At 38.0% G+C, this 16,381-nt stretch overlaps 1 protein-coding gene across 4 annotated transcripts; it reads right to left on the reverse strand.

Moving 5' to 3' along the window:
- Positions 1 to 730: 730 nt before the first annotated feature.
- Positions 731 to 12,216, reverse strand: LOC122317859 (peptidyl-prolyl cis-trans isomerase CYP95-like). 4 transcript variants are annotated; one of them, XM_043134900.1, is made up of 14 exons: positions 12,086 to 12,216; positions 10,836 to 11,429; positions 10,636 to 10,690; positions 10,186 to 10,274; positions 9,860 to 9,884; positions 7,565 to 7,603; positions 6,171 to 6,288; positions 5,950 to 6,077; positions 5,009 to 5,372; positions 3,797 to 3,903; positions 2,679 to 2,862; positions 1,858 to 2,589; positions 1,686 to 1,754; positions 731 to 1,338 (listed from the first exon to the last, which is right to left on the reverse strand). In XM_043134900.1, exons 2-14 carry the CDS (start codon positions 10,920 to 10,922, stop codon positions 1,026 to 1,028), a joined length of 2,310 nt encoding a protein of 769 aa, XP_042990834.1. In that variant the 5' UTR covers positions 10,923 to 11,429; positions 12,086 to 12,216; the 3' UTR covers positions 731 to 1,025. The 4 variants fall into 4 exon arrangements, with proteins under 4 accessions (XP_042990834.1, XP_042990833.1, XP_042990835.1 ...); XM_043134899.1 differs by having other exon boundaries at positions 2,679 to 2,868; positions 12,086 to 12,215; XM_043134901.1 differs by lacking the exons at positions 10,186 to 10,274; positions 10,636 to 10,690; positions 10,836 to 11,429; positions 12,086 to 12,216 and adding an exon at positions 10,002 to 10,043 and having other exon boundaries at positions 2,679 to 2,868.
- Positions 12,217 to 16,381: the final 4,165 nt, after the last annotated feature.

A 16,381-nucleotide genomic window follows, 5' to 3' on the forward strand; every position in this document is an offset into this window, starting at 1 on the left:
ACTCTTCGGAGGTGACGAAGCCAAGAGGCAGCGGCCTCAACCAGCAACTGGATTTTACCGGCTACCCAAAATCAAGCCTTGTTCTTATCTTGTCAAACTGCCAACAAATGAGGAAGCCAAAACTGGTTGGGTCGAAGAGAGGTTGAAGGATAGACTATGAGAGAATTCCAATGATGGAGGAAGATCTGGAGAGAGAGAGAGAGAGAGAGAGAGAGAGAGAGAGAGAGATGTCACCATTATTTGTGCGATCAAGCTCAACCTTGGTGATGGCGCGCTTTTTGCCTATTTACCGGGGCAGCATGTCGATGATTTCAGTGTCAATGGCATTGGAAGGAACTTTCAATTTAAGCAAAACAGAGAAGCTGAACTTGTAGCACAGGAATGACAAAAGGACAAACAAAAGAGAGGTCTATAGATAGGCATTCATCTCAGTTATTAAGATTTGCTCCATCTTAGAACCTTGTAGGGTCATGCAGATATATAGCCGAGTGAAATCTCGATGCTTGCTCTCCCAACTCAAAGGAACCTTCTTACTTCTAGCTATTGACCGAATCATTTACATTAAAGATTGAAAACATAACAGATATGTGTAGAACAATGCTACTTCTCAATCTCCATCCTTATTTTATCAGTCTTTGAGAACTAAATATAGACAGTTCAGGTAGTTTCTATGTTAATTATTTAAAATAATTCACATTGATGAGTATCATAAGAGATAAGAAAACATGTATTTTAAGCAACAATCCCTAACCTATATCTCTGAATGCAATAACACATCATTTTTCAAGTGTCTCAAAAATCCAAGGTCTACATATTATTCTCAATTTAACAAAACACGTCCTCAAATACATTCCAGCAACGATAAATTTCTACATGGAAACATCACAGCTAAATATTTAACTAGCAACTCTAATCTCTAGCGACACTGAAAAACATAAGTTCAAGGTCCAGCTTTAAAACGCAAGCCTCCAATACATAAAAGATAACACGAGTTCCTCCAGAACAACGCTATCAATGGCATGATTTCACCTTTGGGCGGAGTCAGGAGAACCATCTCCATAAGAGACTAGGCCCTTCTTGCCATCCAGGCTTCCGGACGATGACCTTGACCTGTCTTTGCTTGCCCGCTTAGGAGATTGAGAGTCCAATGAGGACTTTGATTCCGATGGGCTTCTGCTCCTAGAGAGTGATCTCCTCTCAGCCCTTGGAGACACACGAGATCTATAGGTCACAACTGGTGAACGGCTGCGGATGGGGCTACGGCTACGGCTGTAGCGCCGATTACGGTAGGGTGGGCTTCGTGATACAGATCGTGTCCTACTTCTTCTGCTTCTGTATCTGCAAACAGTTCATGTAAAACCACACTGTAAAAGATATCGAGAATGCACAGAAAAGCATGGTAGTGGCCAAATGCTCAGCATAAGAATGAGACAAACAGATAAAAGGGAGAGAGTTGGACAAGCTTGACTTCATTTGTCAACATCTCCAAGGAATCCAACTAAATCACGAACAATTTTCTTTTTTGATCAGAACTAAATCACAAGCAAAATACAACATAAAAAAATCTGCCTCGAAATTGGAAAGAAAGGTAAAAACCTACTTGAAGAGGAATACAAGTGATTTCAAAAGTAGTCAGCATTTGTGTGAAACACAAGAAGAAATTATAAAAGGGTCGGACCACAGACCTTGGAGGACTTCTCACTCTTGGTGGGCTTCGGTATCGTCTAGGAGAATACCTTCTGTAACTTGAATATCTAGGCAAGCAGGCATGCACTTTTAATCATTCATACTTATATAGAAAACAACATGAAATCATACTTTTGACAGTCAAAGAAGTAAGAACTCGTTGCCACTCACCTGTCGCGATCACTTCTACCACCATAACGATAAGACCTCACAGGAGATGTAGACGGGGTTCTGTATCGCCGTGCATAAGAGTACCGCTGACTAAAACCACGCCCCCTTCTGATACGCTTGGGAGACCCATCTGGGGAAACACTTCTTGACAAACTCCTTCCTCGGTCAGGTGGTGACTTGGCCCTGCGTGCAGGGCTAGGGCTCCTGGAATAACTGCGTCGATTATTCCGGATTGGCAGCCTAAATGGACTTCGGCTAATCCTCCTTGAAGGGGCCCTACCTGAGCTTCTGCTCGTGCTTCTTGGAGATCTGATTGGGCTTCTGCTTAAGCTTCTTCTAGAAACTTTTATAGGGCTTCTGCTAATTGATTTTCTTGATAAGGTTCTCAGTGGAACCCTGCTTTGGCTTCTTCCCGGTGGGGACCTAACAGGACTCTCAGAAACATTTCTTCGAGGCCGAGCTCCCAATGAGCTCCTACTGATATTTCTCCCTTTCCTGCCACTTGCTGGACTTCTGCTGACACTTCTGACTGGACTCCTACTGCTATCACTTCTAACAGGACTCCTAGTAGGACTTCTGCTGATGCTCCTTGCTCGTCCAATATAGGGGCTTCTACTAAGATTACGAGGACTTCTGCTCAGACTCTGTCTTGGACTAACACTTGGGCTTCTGCCCAGACTCCTGGGACTAATACTCGTACTTCTATGCCTCTTAGGACTTGTGCTTTGGCTCCTGCTCATCAACTTTGAATAAAATGCCAGATCGAAAACAATCAATAAGCACAAAGAATAACTTAAAAGTGACAAGAATGGGAAGTAGACCTAGATTTTTCTCGGTGATCATCTACTATGTCAGGTTTTCTATCTCCGCTCCTATCGGATTTAGCATCGGCTTCTCTGCCATTGCTTCTGTGCTCTCCATTCTCATTGGGGGATTTGTGCACTTCCTCCCACTTTTTATGATGGACAGGAATAGCTTCTTCCATTACCACCACCGCAGGCTGTTCTACAGTTGCATCATATTACAAAAAGCAGCAACACATGTTCAAAGGTGAGAAAAAGGATACACAACTTGAAAAGAGAGAAACAAAGACATATCCCTTGTAGAATAGGCAATCTTATTCCCTCAACTTTTTGCAGTGACATTAAGTACCCTTCAATTCAAAGAACGAGATCAAATATCCAACCTAATAGAGGATTCCCAAACACCAGTGGATTCTACAGACATTAAGCAGAGAATATAAAGTTAAAAAAAAATGCATATTTTTTTACTGAGGTGGTAGCAGTTTTCTCCAGAAGGAAATCCATGCATCCATCAAAAAGAGAATACAAAGAGAACATATTCACTGCTGTGCATGGACTTCAGTACAATATTAAATCCACATTTAATACAAAGGATAAAACGTAGGTGCTGGGGAAAAGGTAGAAAGTATCTCAGGAAGGATTTCCACGCATCCAATAAAAGAAAATAGTTCCAAAATTTTCAAGTTCATTATTACAAGCAGTTCCTCCAAAGGATCAGACTAATAACATCAATGTAGATGCTACGGTTCTCGTCCTTCAGAGAAATTTTTTTTTTTTTTGATAAGTAAAGTAATTATATTATCAAAAGAAGGCAAAAGCCTGATACAAAGATTAGAGACCACATCTAGGCGTCCTTCAGAGAAAATTTGTATATAGCTCCATTTGTTTTGACTGTCGTGACCACAATCATACCCCACCACACCTTTCCCCAAGAAAATGAAACAAAAAATAATGAAAGGAACAAAAGCACAAAAGGAACAATGGTCTCAGTTTTACTTCCTTGACTATACATAAAATCTAAAATATCAACATGAGCAACAATCCACAAAGTGAGTAGGGATGAATCGCTTGAATGGATCTACTACAATGCAGATATATGAGAAACTACAGATAGATACAACGGCATCAAGCAATACCAGTCTTCTGATTTTTCTGCTTCTGAATTATTCCAGGAACATCATGCTCATCACTATCAGAGTTACTTTCACTCCTGCTCTCACTATCTGTAGTACTATCCGACATTCTACAGAGAAAGAAGCCAGAATTCAGCACTGTTCATCAAAAAAGGTTATGCACAAATGTAATGCCAACTTAAAAAACCACTTACTCTCCATGATTTTCTTGCTCCATTTTCCCTCCCTCACTACGTATATTCTGTTGTATATCCCCACATACTTCAATTATGCCTTCTTTTTAATGACCATTAATAAAATTATTTTTTCAAAAAAGTACTTAAAAGTTAAAAGCACGCTTACTCAGCTGGTTTATGAAAGGAAGCAAGTTGGTTATACACATGACAACCAAAAGATTGCTCATATTTATGACCAACTCCACAATGCATCTCTCTCACCCCTCGCCCCACATAAGTAATAACCACAAGGCTTATTACAACAACAATAAGCATAAGCACAAATAAAATTATAATCCCCCCAACCACAAATTGAAACCCCCTTTTTCCTCCTAACAAAAAAAGATAAAATAAAAGAAACAAACAGTACACCCCGATAGATCACTATAAAGAACACAGCTCCACAAGAAAATTGCTTGTTGACCAGAAGATATCCAACATGAATGATAAGTCACATAAGTTGATTTAAGAAAACCATGCATGAAAGCTAGATGCACAAAGAGTAAAAGAGATATTAGATAGAAACAATGTATATGCCACTGAAGTCTATTACATGTTGGCATGTTGCCTACCCATCAAGAATTTTGCAACATGTAGCATGTAAGATGAAGGATACAGTAAGTAATAAATAATGCCATAATATGGGAAAATATAGAGATGCACCTTCACTGCCTACATGAAATGCATGTATGAAATCATCTTTCTCGAATGCATCTCTCCTAACATAGGACAAAGTATAAAACCAAACACATGCATGTTGGTGCTTTTCTAACACCAACTCCACCAGGCAGTCTCTCTTATGGAATAGGGAACAAACAATTGAGCTAGAGCACACTGGCAACAAAGGTCTAATAATTTCATTTTCAGTTCACCTATTCAAATTAGCCAACAAACACCACATTTAAAAACTGTGAAAAGCAACATACATTTAACAACTCGAATGGAATCAAGTACAAACGATACAGATATTTTTTAAAATTATAGAGATTTTTCACAAAACCTTCTTGCTCTGCGCTTGGATCTCTTATCACGCTTCTTTCGCCTTTTTCCATGGTGTTTATCACTTCTTTTTCCCCGTCTATATTTATCTCTCTTAGAATATCTCTTCCTCTTCTTGCGCCTGTCATCACTAGAAGAACTAGTGTAAGATGAGGATGATAAATCCAAGTCAGAGTCACTACCAGATTCAGATGATTCCAGCTCAGTATCTGAGGAACTCTCTGACTCGGATGAAGAGTATCTTCTTCTTCTTTTCCTCCTATCTCTAGATGACTTCTTGTGCTTTCCCTTCCGTCGTGCTTCATGATTATTTGCATCAGAAGGTACATCTTTTCCTATTTTCAATTTATTTGCTTTTTTCCTGTCTGCATATGGAATAACAAAAGATACAAAAGGGAATCTCTCACCATACTAGATCAGATAAGCACTGGAAATAGAACGAGCATACCGGAAAACACTACGATAGTCAAGGGCTATCCATCAAATAAACTCAAAGTTTAACACTAACACCTGTGTACTCAGGTTATTTCTTATTTATAAATCTAGCACCTAGTGCCTTTTGTAGGTGTTTCCGCTTATATACTTCCTGCATACATGGGCTACGCCTATCCTTTTGATTCAATAAAATTTTATTTTAAAAGAAAGTTTAATCACCCATACTCCCATCTACGCAAAATTAAGAGTCCCCCCTTTATGGGATGTTCGAAAAGTGTTTCCCTCTTGAAAAGTTGAGTATGAAGTACCCTTTTGGAGGAAAATATTGGATTTTGTATGCACAAATTAGATATTTTCGAGCTTCTGGGGGATAACCTTGATCCCTTTATCAATTTTCCTTCAAAGAAACTTCTAATTCTCCTCAAGGCACTCTCAGCATGTAATGGAAGGATTCTTTTCATCTAAGATTGTCATAGGCAAGCATTGTTGTAGCTCTGTGATTCTTACTCTCACTAAAGTCACCACAATTGATGATTTTAACTGTCACAGTTGGCCTCCCATCTTCATCACCCGCATTTTCAATTTTCCTCAATACTTCGTGTCCATGAGCAAGTTTCCCAAAGACAACATGCTTCCTGTCAATATAAAGACATTTTTAAACAGGCTATTGAATGTACCAAAGGGTGGACATACTAGAAACAAACTATAGGACAAAACGAAAACCAAACCTGTCAAGATGACGATCAGCCTCAAAGGTGATAATGAAATGAGAGCCTAAAGTATCTTGATCAGCAATTGCCATTGATAAAAGACCAGGCCCATCGTGCTTTAAGCTGGGTGACTCAACTGAAACAAAATACCAAACCAATTGTCACTTGACACATTTGCTGGACCAAAAACCATGAGATCTTGCATCATAAGTCTACTAAACAGAAAGAACCAACATATATAATACATCAAAACACTTCATCAATTTGTACATGACAAGATAGATATGTGCATAACTCATACGCAGCACAGAATACAATAAATCGAAGGAACAAATGGAGCTGCATTCATTGAAGATGCTGGGTCCTCATACGAGACCAAAATTTCTCCCAAAAATTAAGTAGGTCGACAATAGAATTACAATCAATCGAAAGAACAAATGGAGCTGCAGTCATTGAAGATGCTAAGAGCTCATGGAAAATTCATGAAACTAAAATTTAACCCAACCAATAAATAGCTCAATAACAGAACTGCAATGTATTGAAAGAACAAATGTCACTGCATTCGTTGAAGATGGAAAGAACTCATATGAACTAATATTTCTCCCAAATTAGGAAAATAAGCCCCATGTGGTAAGGGTAAGGGTGAACTTGTGAGCACGAGCCCCATGTCACAGGTTCGATTCCCCCTAGGATTAAGCTGAGATTAAAGTGGGAGGCCATGGCGGTGGGTTGTTGTGCTAGTCTCCCCAGAGGTTTAGGTTCCATGGGTGAGTCCTAACGGCTTTGCCGTGGGGTGGTTCCCCCGTCATAAAAAAAATAGTGTAAGCCAATATATTGGTATGAAAACTATGCAAATTAAAATACCTTGCAATATAGTAAAACATTCGAGCAATTTACACCCATGTCCCATTGACCACCTTTGATTGAAGTATTACAATTTATATATATAAATATATATATATATATATATAATATGCATGGATAATTACAATGTCCTAAGTCTCCCACTCCACTAGCATGTTTAAAAACTTCTGGAAGTTTTTTCCATGTTTAAAGACTAAACAGACAGAAGGGTAGCATTCAAAATTTAAATCTGACTGCAAGTGTGGGTGCATTACTTAACATCTCCATAAAATATTAAATTAACCATAGTAAATATGGCATTTAATTTCTAATTTGACACAAATGGTTGGCCATACTAAGGACCCATCCAACTGAAACTTAAATTTATAAAGATGTCAGAGGTTCAGGTATCCAGCTTTTGAAGTGGAATTATCATCAACCACACTACATGTAAATACATATATATTTCTATATTGTTCTTTGAATTCCCAATTTTTAAACAATCTAATCCATAACTTTGGACTTAAAATGAGGTTTGGGATAGAAAAAGACAGGTACAGTGCTCTAACCTGGAAAATCTTCCCCATATATGCTCTCTCCACCAGTACCTAAGAAAAATGTATCAAAATACAGTATCAAAAAACAATCTCAATGTTGCACATTTATGACTATTACAAACTGAATGCATATTACCAATTGTTTGACCTCTTTTTGCCATATTGCTTTACACAGATTGAGAGCATCACCAAAATATAGCATTTTTTGGGTTACTTCACAAATTAGCAACATGAAAATTGAAAACAAAAAACTCAGCCAACAAGGCAGATCAACATAAAAGATTATAGAACAGCGAGGGATTAATTCATTATTGTGTGATTGGAATCTATATACCATCCCCCATTGTTTTATCCTTATCGGAAGAATGTAACCTCAAGTAAATGACTTATTTTTCTCTACATGTTTTATAGATCGAACATCTTATACCAGCAAGCATGAGTCAGTTTTCAACCTTTAGCTTCAAACAGGACCACTTCTAACTATAGGCCATTATAAATGCAATTGGCAGTATTGACAAAGTTCAACAAGAAAGTAGCAAAGAAAATGCAAAACTGGATGATGTAAAAGGGGACACATGACTAGGTGTTGCTCTTATATATGTCCCACGTGCGATGCCGGGGGGAGATTTACATGTCAAAGCTATGTGAAAGATGGTACCTATCTGCATTATGTGGTGCATTTGGCAAGAGCGAAATGAATGAACATTTGAAGATAAGGAGAGGACAACTGAGGAGCTTTGTATCTATTTGTTCAGCACTTTATTCCTATGGTCTCTAGCTATAGAATTTAATGGCCTAAATGTACATGAGTTTCTGGTGACTACTATAGCCAACTAGATAGGTTTTACCGCTTGTATACCTTCTTGTATACTTGGGCTATGCCTATTATTATTAATACTATCGTTTACCTATCAAAAAAATATATATATGTCCCACGTACTGGGCTATGCTTGTTTCTATCAATAAATTTGTTTACTGCTCGGGAAAAGGGAGGTCACATCAACAATGCTTGGCAAGTACAATCATAACATATTTCACATTCATATGTCCATACATTCAGTGTTTGAAATTTGAAGAACGAGACCTAATAGTTATTAGGGGTGCAACACACACCGCTTCCTGCACCCCACCCCCGCCTAGGCGGAGGGGGGCTTTTGCCCCCCTGGAATCCACCACCACATCCTGGGGGCGGAGCCCCCCATTCGTGTGCCCACCCACAGCAGTCACAACTGGGAAAAAAATCAAAGAAAACAGCAAATCCACGACAAAATATAAATCCACAACAAATTGGAAACAAAACAAAACCTAAACTAGTAAAAACTTGAAGCAAACCGACAGCTACAAGCCCATGGTAGCTCGGAGAGGGAGAGTCTAAGAAGAAGAGGAGTCGTCGAGGAGGAGACTGTCACATTCCCGTATATGAACAGTGGTGGAGTGAAGTAATTGTGGGCTTTGGTTGTTCTTGTTCGTTTTATTGGCCTGTGGCCATTTCTTTTATTTTCAAGATAGTCGTGAGTCAGGCCATGGCCGATTTAATGTTGTTAGCCTTGATTGAGTTGTCTTTATTTTTAGAGTCTTGTTAAGTTGGCCTAGGGCACAAGTTAGTAGAGGTCAGTATTTGTAGTGGTTGAGGACACAATTGTAAGGTATCTTGAAGCTGAATACAACATAATTTCCAGTATCTCCCTTCTTCTCTTGGAGGCAACGTCAACCTCGAATCTGACCTATTTTCTAGCATTTTCCCACATTTTCTATTTTCCCAAACATCTACCATTGGACTTGTTATAGAGACGAGGACGCGGACTGCAAGAGGGAGAGAGGTTCTAAGACTTCATCACTGAGAGAGAGAGAGAGAGAGAGAGAGAGAGAGAGAGAGAGAGAGAGAGAGGGGGGAGGGGGGAATTAGGTTTAACCTAACTGCCCCACAAACTACGTCGTTTTGTCATTTCACTTAAAATAAATAAATTCATTTTGGTAACAAATTTATTTTGGGGTAAAGCCATGTAGTTTGGGCCTTCCATTGACGCGTTACAAGCAGTGCCTCGCTGCCCACCCCTAATAGTTATCTCTAGCCAAAAGCTACTGGTCCAAATGAGCCCACGGAATTTGAAGATAAAGCATGAATTCTAACAACATTGGCAATAAAAAATTTTGCATGAGTACAAATTTTTTTAGAATATTGCATAATAAAAAATACAAATCCAAGATCTAAAAAGCATAGTGGCGACAATCTCACTTTGTATTACACACCTCGCAACATATACAAAATTAGATGGGGAAATAAATGGCGTAAAAAATTAAACATACCATCTCGTTTAACAAAATCGCCACCCTGAAAAAGAACATTGGCTATTAATAAACCAGGAAGCAAAAAGACTCTGTACAAAAGTGGGTCAGGCATGGGTAAGCTTAGTAAAATTTTGAGGATGGACAACTTAGTAAGTACAACCTTAAAACTATATCACAAGAAAAGCAGTCGTGACCATCAGCCCTGTATCCTACAACATAAACAACGGTAACTGACTAAAAGACAAACCACTTCTAAGTCATGTTCAGCCAGAAACATAGAACAGAAGCCAAATCACAATTAGTCTACCGAAGAAATATCAGAATGTAAAACATAAATAACATACCTGAGCAAAGGAACCCCTGATTATGTGATGGAAAAAGGATCCCTTGTAGTGTAGTGGTCTTCCACTTTTAGGACCAATCCCCTTTTCTCCTAAAAATGTAAAGAAAGATCAAACAAAGAAGGAAGACAACTACCCATAGATCACGATCACCTGCCCTTAGACTTCAACTAAAAATTTGATTTCTGAAATGCACCTACCCCCCCCCCCCCCCCCCCCCAAAAAAAAAAAAATCCAGGGGCAAAAGCAAAAAGTGCAATATAAGATGAAACATAGGAAGCTCTCTATGTAGGTGTGAGCAACAGTTTTCACGAAAACAAGGAATGTAACCAAACATAGTGGCAAATAAACAATTATGGCTCTACATTAAATATAAATATGTAAAGATGAGATGAGGTGCCCATTAGAGGGCTGATAAAATAACAAAATTCCATAATATCAATGTTGCATTACCTGTACAAAGTGCACGAAAATTTTCAGCAGTCTTGGGAGCAACATCGGGGAAAAGCTGTAAGACCAAAGATCACTAGTAATAAATTACTTGCTTTTTTGTTAATAACACCACAACAGCTATAGAAGCAAATAACACATACCATAGAACACAGATTTATAAGCAACTGATAATTAGTGTACAGGTTCAGGCATAACAATACCTCAAAAACCATTCTTTCAGCAGGATCTCCATCAACAGACACATCCATAAAAACTAATGGGTTCTTCTTCTTCGCCACTTTCTTCATTTTTCACTATTGAAACTCATGCCAGCATAAACATTTGTCTGAGGAAATGCATACATCTGTTGTTACTAACTACCAACCATATGACAGAAAACAAAAAAACTAATAGGACCTCTTGAGCTGATTATTAATGAGACCGAACATGAGAAAATAAGCTTTCCAAGTATCCCAAAGCTCAACTCAACACAGATACAAGTATGAAAGAATATGCAGTATCCATGCGACATGTACATGCCATGTATAAGGATATGTCAAGGATACATAGCAACGATAGTGCTGCATCCACATTCACCAAACTCTATTTCTTAAACTAACCACATACTTGCATGAAGAGAAAACCTGGTTTGAGTACCAGTAAAAAAAATTCGCAATTAGCAAATCAAAACAGTTAACAAGTGCATGTATCCAACAAGCAATGAGTAGACAATTCCCAAAAGAAAAATTGATTATATAAAAGTTACAACTACAACTCATCTGTTTGGTAATAAACATGGGATTTTTCATATCTTCCTGCAGCATGAGAAACCCAAAACCCATAAACCAAAACTCAGTATCCAAGTAATACTAAAAGAATCAACAATCAAATTGTACATATCAAACTAATCCACTCGAGGAAAATAAGTGAACAGAAAAATAACGTGAAAAAAAAAATAGTCCGCATCCTTTTATATTTAAGACTGGCATAGGTCCAAACCTAAGCTTCACAACTATTACCAGCAATTAATTAACAAACTTCTGATGGAAAAACACAACGAGCCAATAGCACTTCCATTGAATACACGACCCACCAAATCGCTAAGGGGAAGTAGCGCACTTCTACTTTCTCTAATTAACCATACCAACTTGAAACGTATTTATGATACAGGGTTAATCAAGTGCAGACCTTATGCCCTAGCTGAATTTTTCATAAACCCTAGAGTAAACAAATGAAGCAGGAGAGAATGAGAAATCTAGCATCAAAAAGCAAACCGAAATTATATTTATTTAATATTCGCTCAGTGATTAACTATTGTACACGCGCGAATTGGATAACATAACACTTGTAAAGAAAGGATTTGGGTAAAAGATTGGAGGTTGCGGATCAAATTCATGAAAATAAAAATAAATAAGTAAAAATAAAAATTAGATGTCAAAGAAGAAAAGTAAAGATAAACCCTAAAGAGCACCTGAGAGACGCAGAACCACAGATGTACGACGAGATTAGCGAGACTGAGCTCAGTTATAGAAAAGCCTAGGCTTCTCTGTGCGTACGTGTGTATGTGTGTGTAAGCTTTGCTATTTCTGCTGGACCTCGGAAGTTACCGGACTATCCCTCGCGGTTTTATGGAGATGGAAAAAGGTTGCTCCAAATGACGACTACGTCCCTGGGCTGGATTTTTTCCCCTCTTTAACCTTCTTTTATTTAATTTTTAAATAAAACTATATTTTATAAATCAAATTATCTCTATTTTTCCCCCTATTTCTCATTAATTTAAACAGCTCAATCTGAATGAATTTTACAAATGGTCAAAACTCATTGTTTAAGACGTGTGCAAAAAAAGAAAAAACAATAACATGTAATTCAATTTCCTCGGCCAAAATATGGGGATAGTTAGATATTAAGGTCGGTTTAGATAGTAAAAGTATTTTATTTCATTTCATCATTATAATTTTTTTAAATTTTTACATAAAATATAATAAATAATTAAATTTTTTCAAATTTTAAAATAATAACAATATTAAAAAATAATATTATAACAATATTTTATTTAAAATTTATTTTTCATCTCAACTAACTATCCAAACGGCAACTAATCAAAGTTAGAGTCCATGTTATCATAGTCTTAGTTTAAGTTTATTTTATTTGATCTTTTATCTATATGGTGGTTTGCTTATAGAGTTTAGATAATATACTCTCCCAAGGTATAAGAGCATCTCCATCTGGTTCTTCATCATCATTCTTATAATTTAACTCAAAATCATATTTTCTCAATTTTATTCATATTCTAAAAACCCCCTACATCTCATTCTCCATCCATATCTCTATTCTATTAAATAATATTTCTCTATTCTTTTTTATTACTTTTTTCTCTCTCTTCTATTTACAATCTTAATTACTAACTCTCTTGTCTTATTATCTTTTTTCAAATATCAATTTCTACTAAATATTTATATGATTTAGACTATCCAATACAGTATTTTTTTCCAAACCGAAATTCGTATTATAAAAATAGTAATTTTTTTTTAATTAGTATATTTCTAACGCGATGGCAAATTTTTTTAGAAAAGTATTCTTTATCAATTTCTCTAATGGGGATTCGTAGTCATGTATTGATGATAAAATTTGTTAATGAAGCTGTAATGGTAATATTTTCTGTCATTTCTCCAACGATAATATTTTTTATCTTTTTTCTAACGATAACTTTTTTTGTCTTCTCTCAAACGGTAACATTTTTTGTCCTATATGTAATAATAACTTTTTACTATATAAATACGCATGTTACTAGCATTCACATTCTCACAAACTGAAGTCTCATTTCATATATAGAACCGAAATTCTATTGTATCATTTGATCTCTCACTCCCTTCATCAAATGGTTCGTACATTCTTTTCAAATTGTTAACATACGTATTCTCTGAAGATGATAGCGATGTTCATAATGAGGAGGCCGATAGACAATCATCGAGGCATCGTGGCAATAGCCAACGTCGTAAGTTTATTCGGCATGATCATATTCAATGGCACAAGCGCCTATTTCGTAAAAAATCCAGTATATCTCTCAAATCTATTTCGAATGAGATTTCAGATGAGCCGTCCCATATTTTTTCGTATTCTAAATGAGGTAGAGTCTTACGAGCCGTACTTCGTCCAGAGAAGAGATAATGCCGGAAGATTCGGTTTATCTTCTATGCAAAAAATAACCGTAGCACTTAGAATACTGGCGTATAGGGTTACGAGAGATTTTATGGATGAATACATACATGTTGGTGAAAGCACCGCAATGGAAAGCCTCAAAAAATTCTCAAAGACAATAGTAAATATTTTTTTAAATGAATATCTGCGGTCTCTAAATGCTAATGTTATAGCCCGATTACTTGTGGTTGGTGAACAACGGGGATTTCCAATAATGTTATGAAGCATTGATTGTATGCATTAGAAATGAAAAAATTGTCTCGTAGCCTGGAAAGGTGTGTACTCTGGCCACATCTGTGAATCAACTATTATTTTAGAAGCAATTGCTTCATATGATCTCTGGATATGACATGCATTTTTTGGTATGTCCAGTTCACATAATGACATTAATGTGCTAAAAAGATCTTTTATTTTTACGGAACTTGCCTAAGGGCGTGCTCTTCTAGTCAATTACACTATCAATGACAACGACTACACTATGGGGTATTACCTTGTTGACGGTATTTATCCCAAGTGGCAAACTTTTATGAAAACGATTCCATCACCACGAGAGAATAAGAAGAAAAATTTTGTGAAAGCACAAGAATCCGTAAGAAAAGATGTTGACCGTGTATTCGGGATACATCCAACAACTTAGCCCAGTCAGATTGGTTGGCACTTACAAAATGCCTCAAGTATAACTCCAACAAGGCATTCACCCTCTCAGTTTGCCCATCTGACTATGGATGAAAGCTAGTAGAGAAATGTAGGGCAGACCCCATAAGCTTGAATAGTCCCGACCAGAACTTTCCTGTGAAGCGAGGGTCCCGATCACTAATAATGCTCCGTGGTAAGCCCCAATACTTCACCACATGCTTGAAGAATAATTTTGCAGTTTCTTAAGCTGAGCAATCCTTAGTGGCCGCTATGAAGGTGGCATACTTGGAGAATCGATCTACCACCACAATGATAGTACCGCATCCTTCGAATTTAGGTAGAGCCACTATGAAATCCATGCTCACACTTTCCCATGGATGAGAAGGAATGGGTAGTGGTTCTAATAATCCTGCGGGACTTCGATTCTCCACCTTATCTTGTTGACACATAAGACAAGTCTTCACGTAGAGTTCCACCTCATCTCTCAATTGAGGCCAATAGTAGGAAGTTTCTAACAAAGCTCGAGTACGCCGTTGGCCCGGATGTCCAGCCCATAAGGAATCGTGACACTCCTTGATAAGGTTCCTCCGTAGGTTTCTCCACTTTGGAATATAGATTCGCCGCCTTATGGTGTAGAGAAGACCATCCTCTACCCAGAATCTCTTGGTTTTCCCTTCCTTAGCCATGTTTACCAAGTTTTTGGCTAAGGGATCATGCTCCATGCCTTCACGGATTATATCAAGTAGCTCCCATTGAGCTTGAGTGATAGCAGAAAGTTCCCCCTTTCTACTTAGTGCATCAACAACGAGGTTGGCCTTGCCCGGTTTGTACTCCAAGACAAAGTCAAATTCTGCCAAGAAGTCTTGACACCTAACTTGCTTTGGGCTTAGTTTCTTCTGACTTTAGAAGTAACTAGTGACAATATTGTCTGTTTTGACCACAAAATGGGAGCCAAGCAAATAGTGTCGCCAAACTCTGAGGCAGTGAATGATAGCCGTCATCTCTTTCTCTTGTACGGTGTATCTTCTTTCAGTCTCATTGAGTTTTCGACTCTCATATGCAATGGGATGTCCTTCTTGCATGAGAACTCCCCCAATGACAAAATCTGATGCATCTGATTGTACCTCAAAAGGCTTGGTACAATCTGGTAGGGCCAAGACCGGTTCCTCCGTGATGGCTGTCTTCAGATCGTCAAAGGCTTCCTGACACTTTGATGACCACTCCCATGTCCTGTTCTTCTTAAGCAAGTCGGTGAGGGGGGATGCTCTTGTAGGGTATCCTTTTATAAATCTCCTATAATAGTTGACAAGCCCAAGGAAGGATCGGAGCTCGGTAACCTTAGTGGGAGGATCTCACTTCTTGAGTGCCTCAACTTTCCCCTCTTCCATGCTGAGTTTTCCACCTTGGATTTTGTGGCCAAGGAAATGGACTTCGTTTAGTGCAAATGAGCATTTCTCCTTCTTGACATAGAGTTGGTTTTCCCTTAAGATATGGAAAACAACCCTTAAATGCTCCACATGTTCTTCAAGGGTAGAACTATAAATGACAATATCATCTAGATAGACTACCACAAATTGATCAAGATAGGGATGGAAGATCTTGTTCATGAGTGTGCAGAAGGTAGCTGGAGCATTTGTGAGGCCAAAGGGCATCACTAGGAACTCGTATGCCCCATAGCGAGTTACACAAGTCGTCTTTGCTTCATCCCCTTCCCAATCCTTACTTGATAATACCCTGATCTTAGATCAAGCTTGGAGAAGTATTTTGCATGGCCCAGTTGATCAAATAAATCAGCAATCAAATGAATTGGGTATTTGTTTTTCATGGTTACCTTATTTAGAGCACGATAGTCGATGCACAGCCGTAAAGACCCATCATGTTTTTTTTGGAACAACACGGGTGCCCCATATGGTGCCTTGGAGGGTTGGATGAA

This window comes from Carya illinoinensis, chromosome 8, assembly GCF_018687715.1.
Source record: "Carya illinoinensis cultivar Pawnee chromosome 8, C.illinoinensisPawnee_v1, whole genome shotgun sequence".
Lineage (NCBI taxonomy): Eukaryota > Viridiplantae > Streptophyta > Magnoliopsida > Fagales > Juglandaceae > Carya > Carya illinoinensis.

Coding starts and splice junctions, on each gene's coding strand:
- LOC122317859 (XM_043134899.1), bottom strand. CDS start 10,922: ATGAAGAAAGTGGCGAAGAAGAAGAACCCATTAGTTTTTATGGATGTG. Junction 6,078..6,170: donor GCTGATCGTCATCTTGACAG/GTTTGGTTTTCG, acceptor TTATATTGACAG/GAAGCATGTTGTCTTTGGGA. Junction 2,590..2,678: donor GATCACCGAGAAAAATCTAG/GTCTACTTCCCA, acceptor GTTGATGAGCAG/GAGCCAAAGCACAAGTCCTA.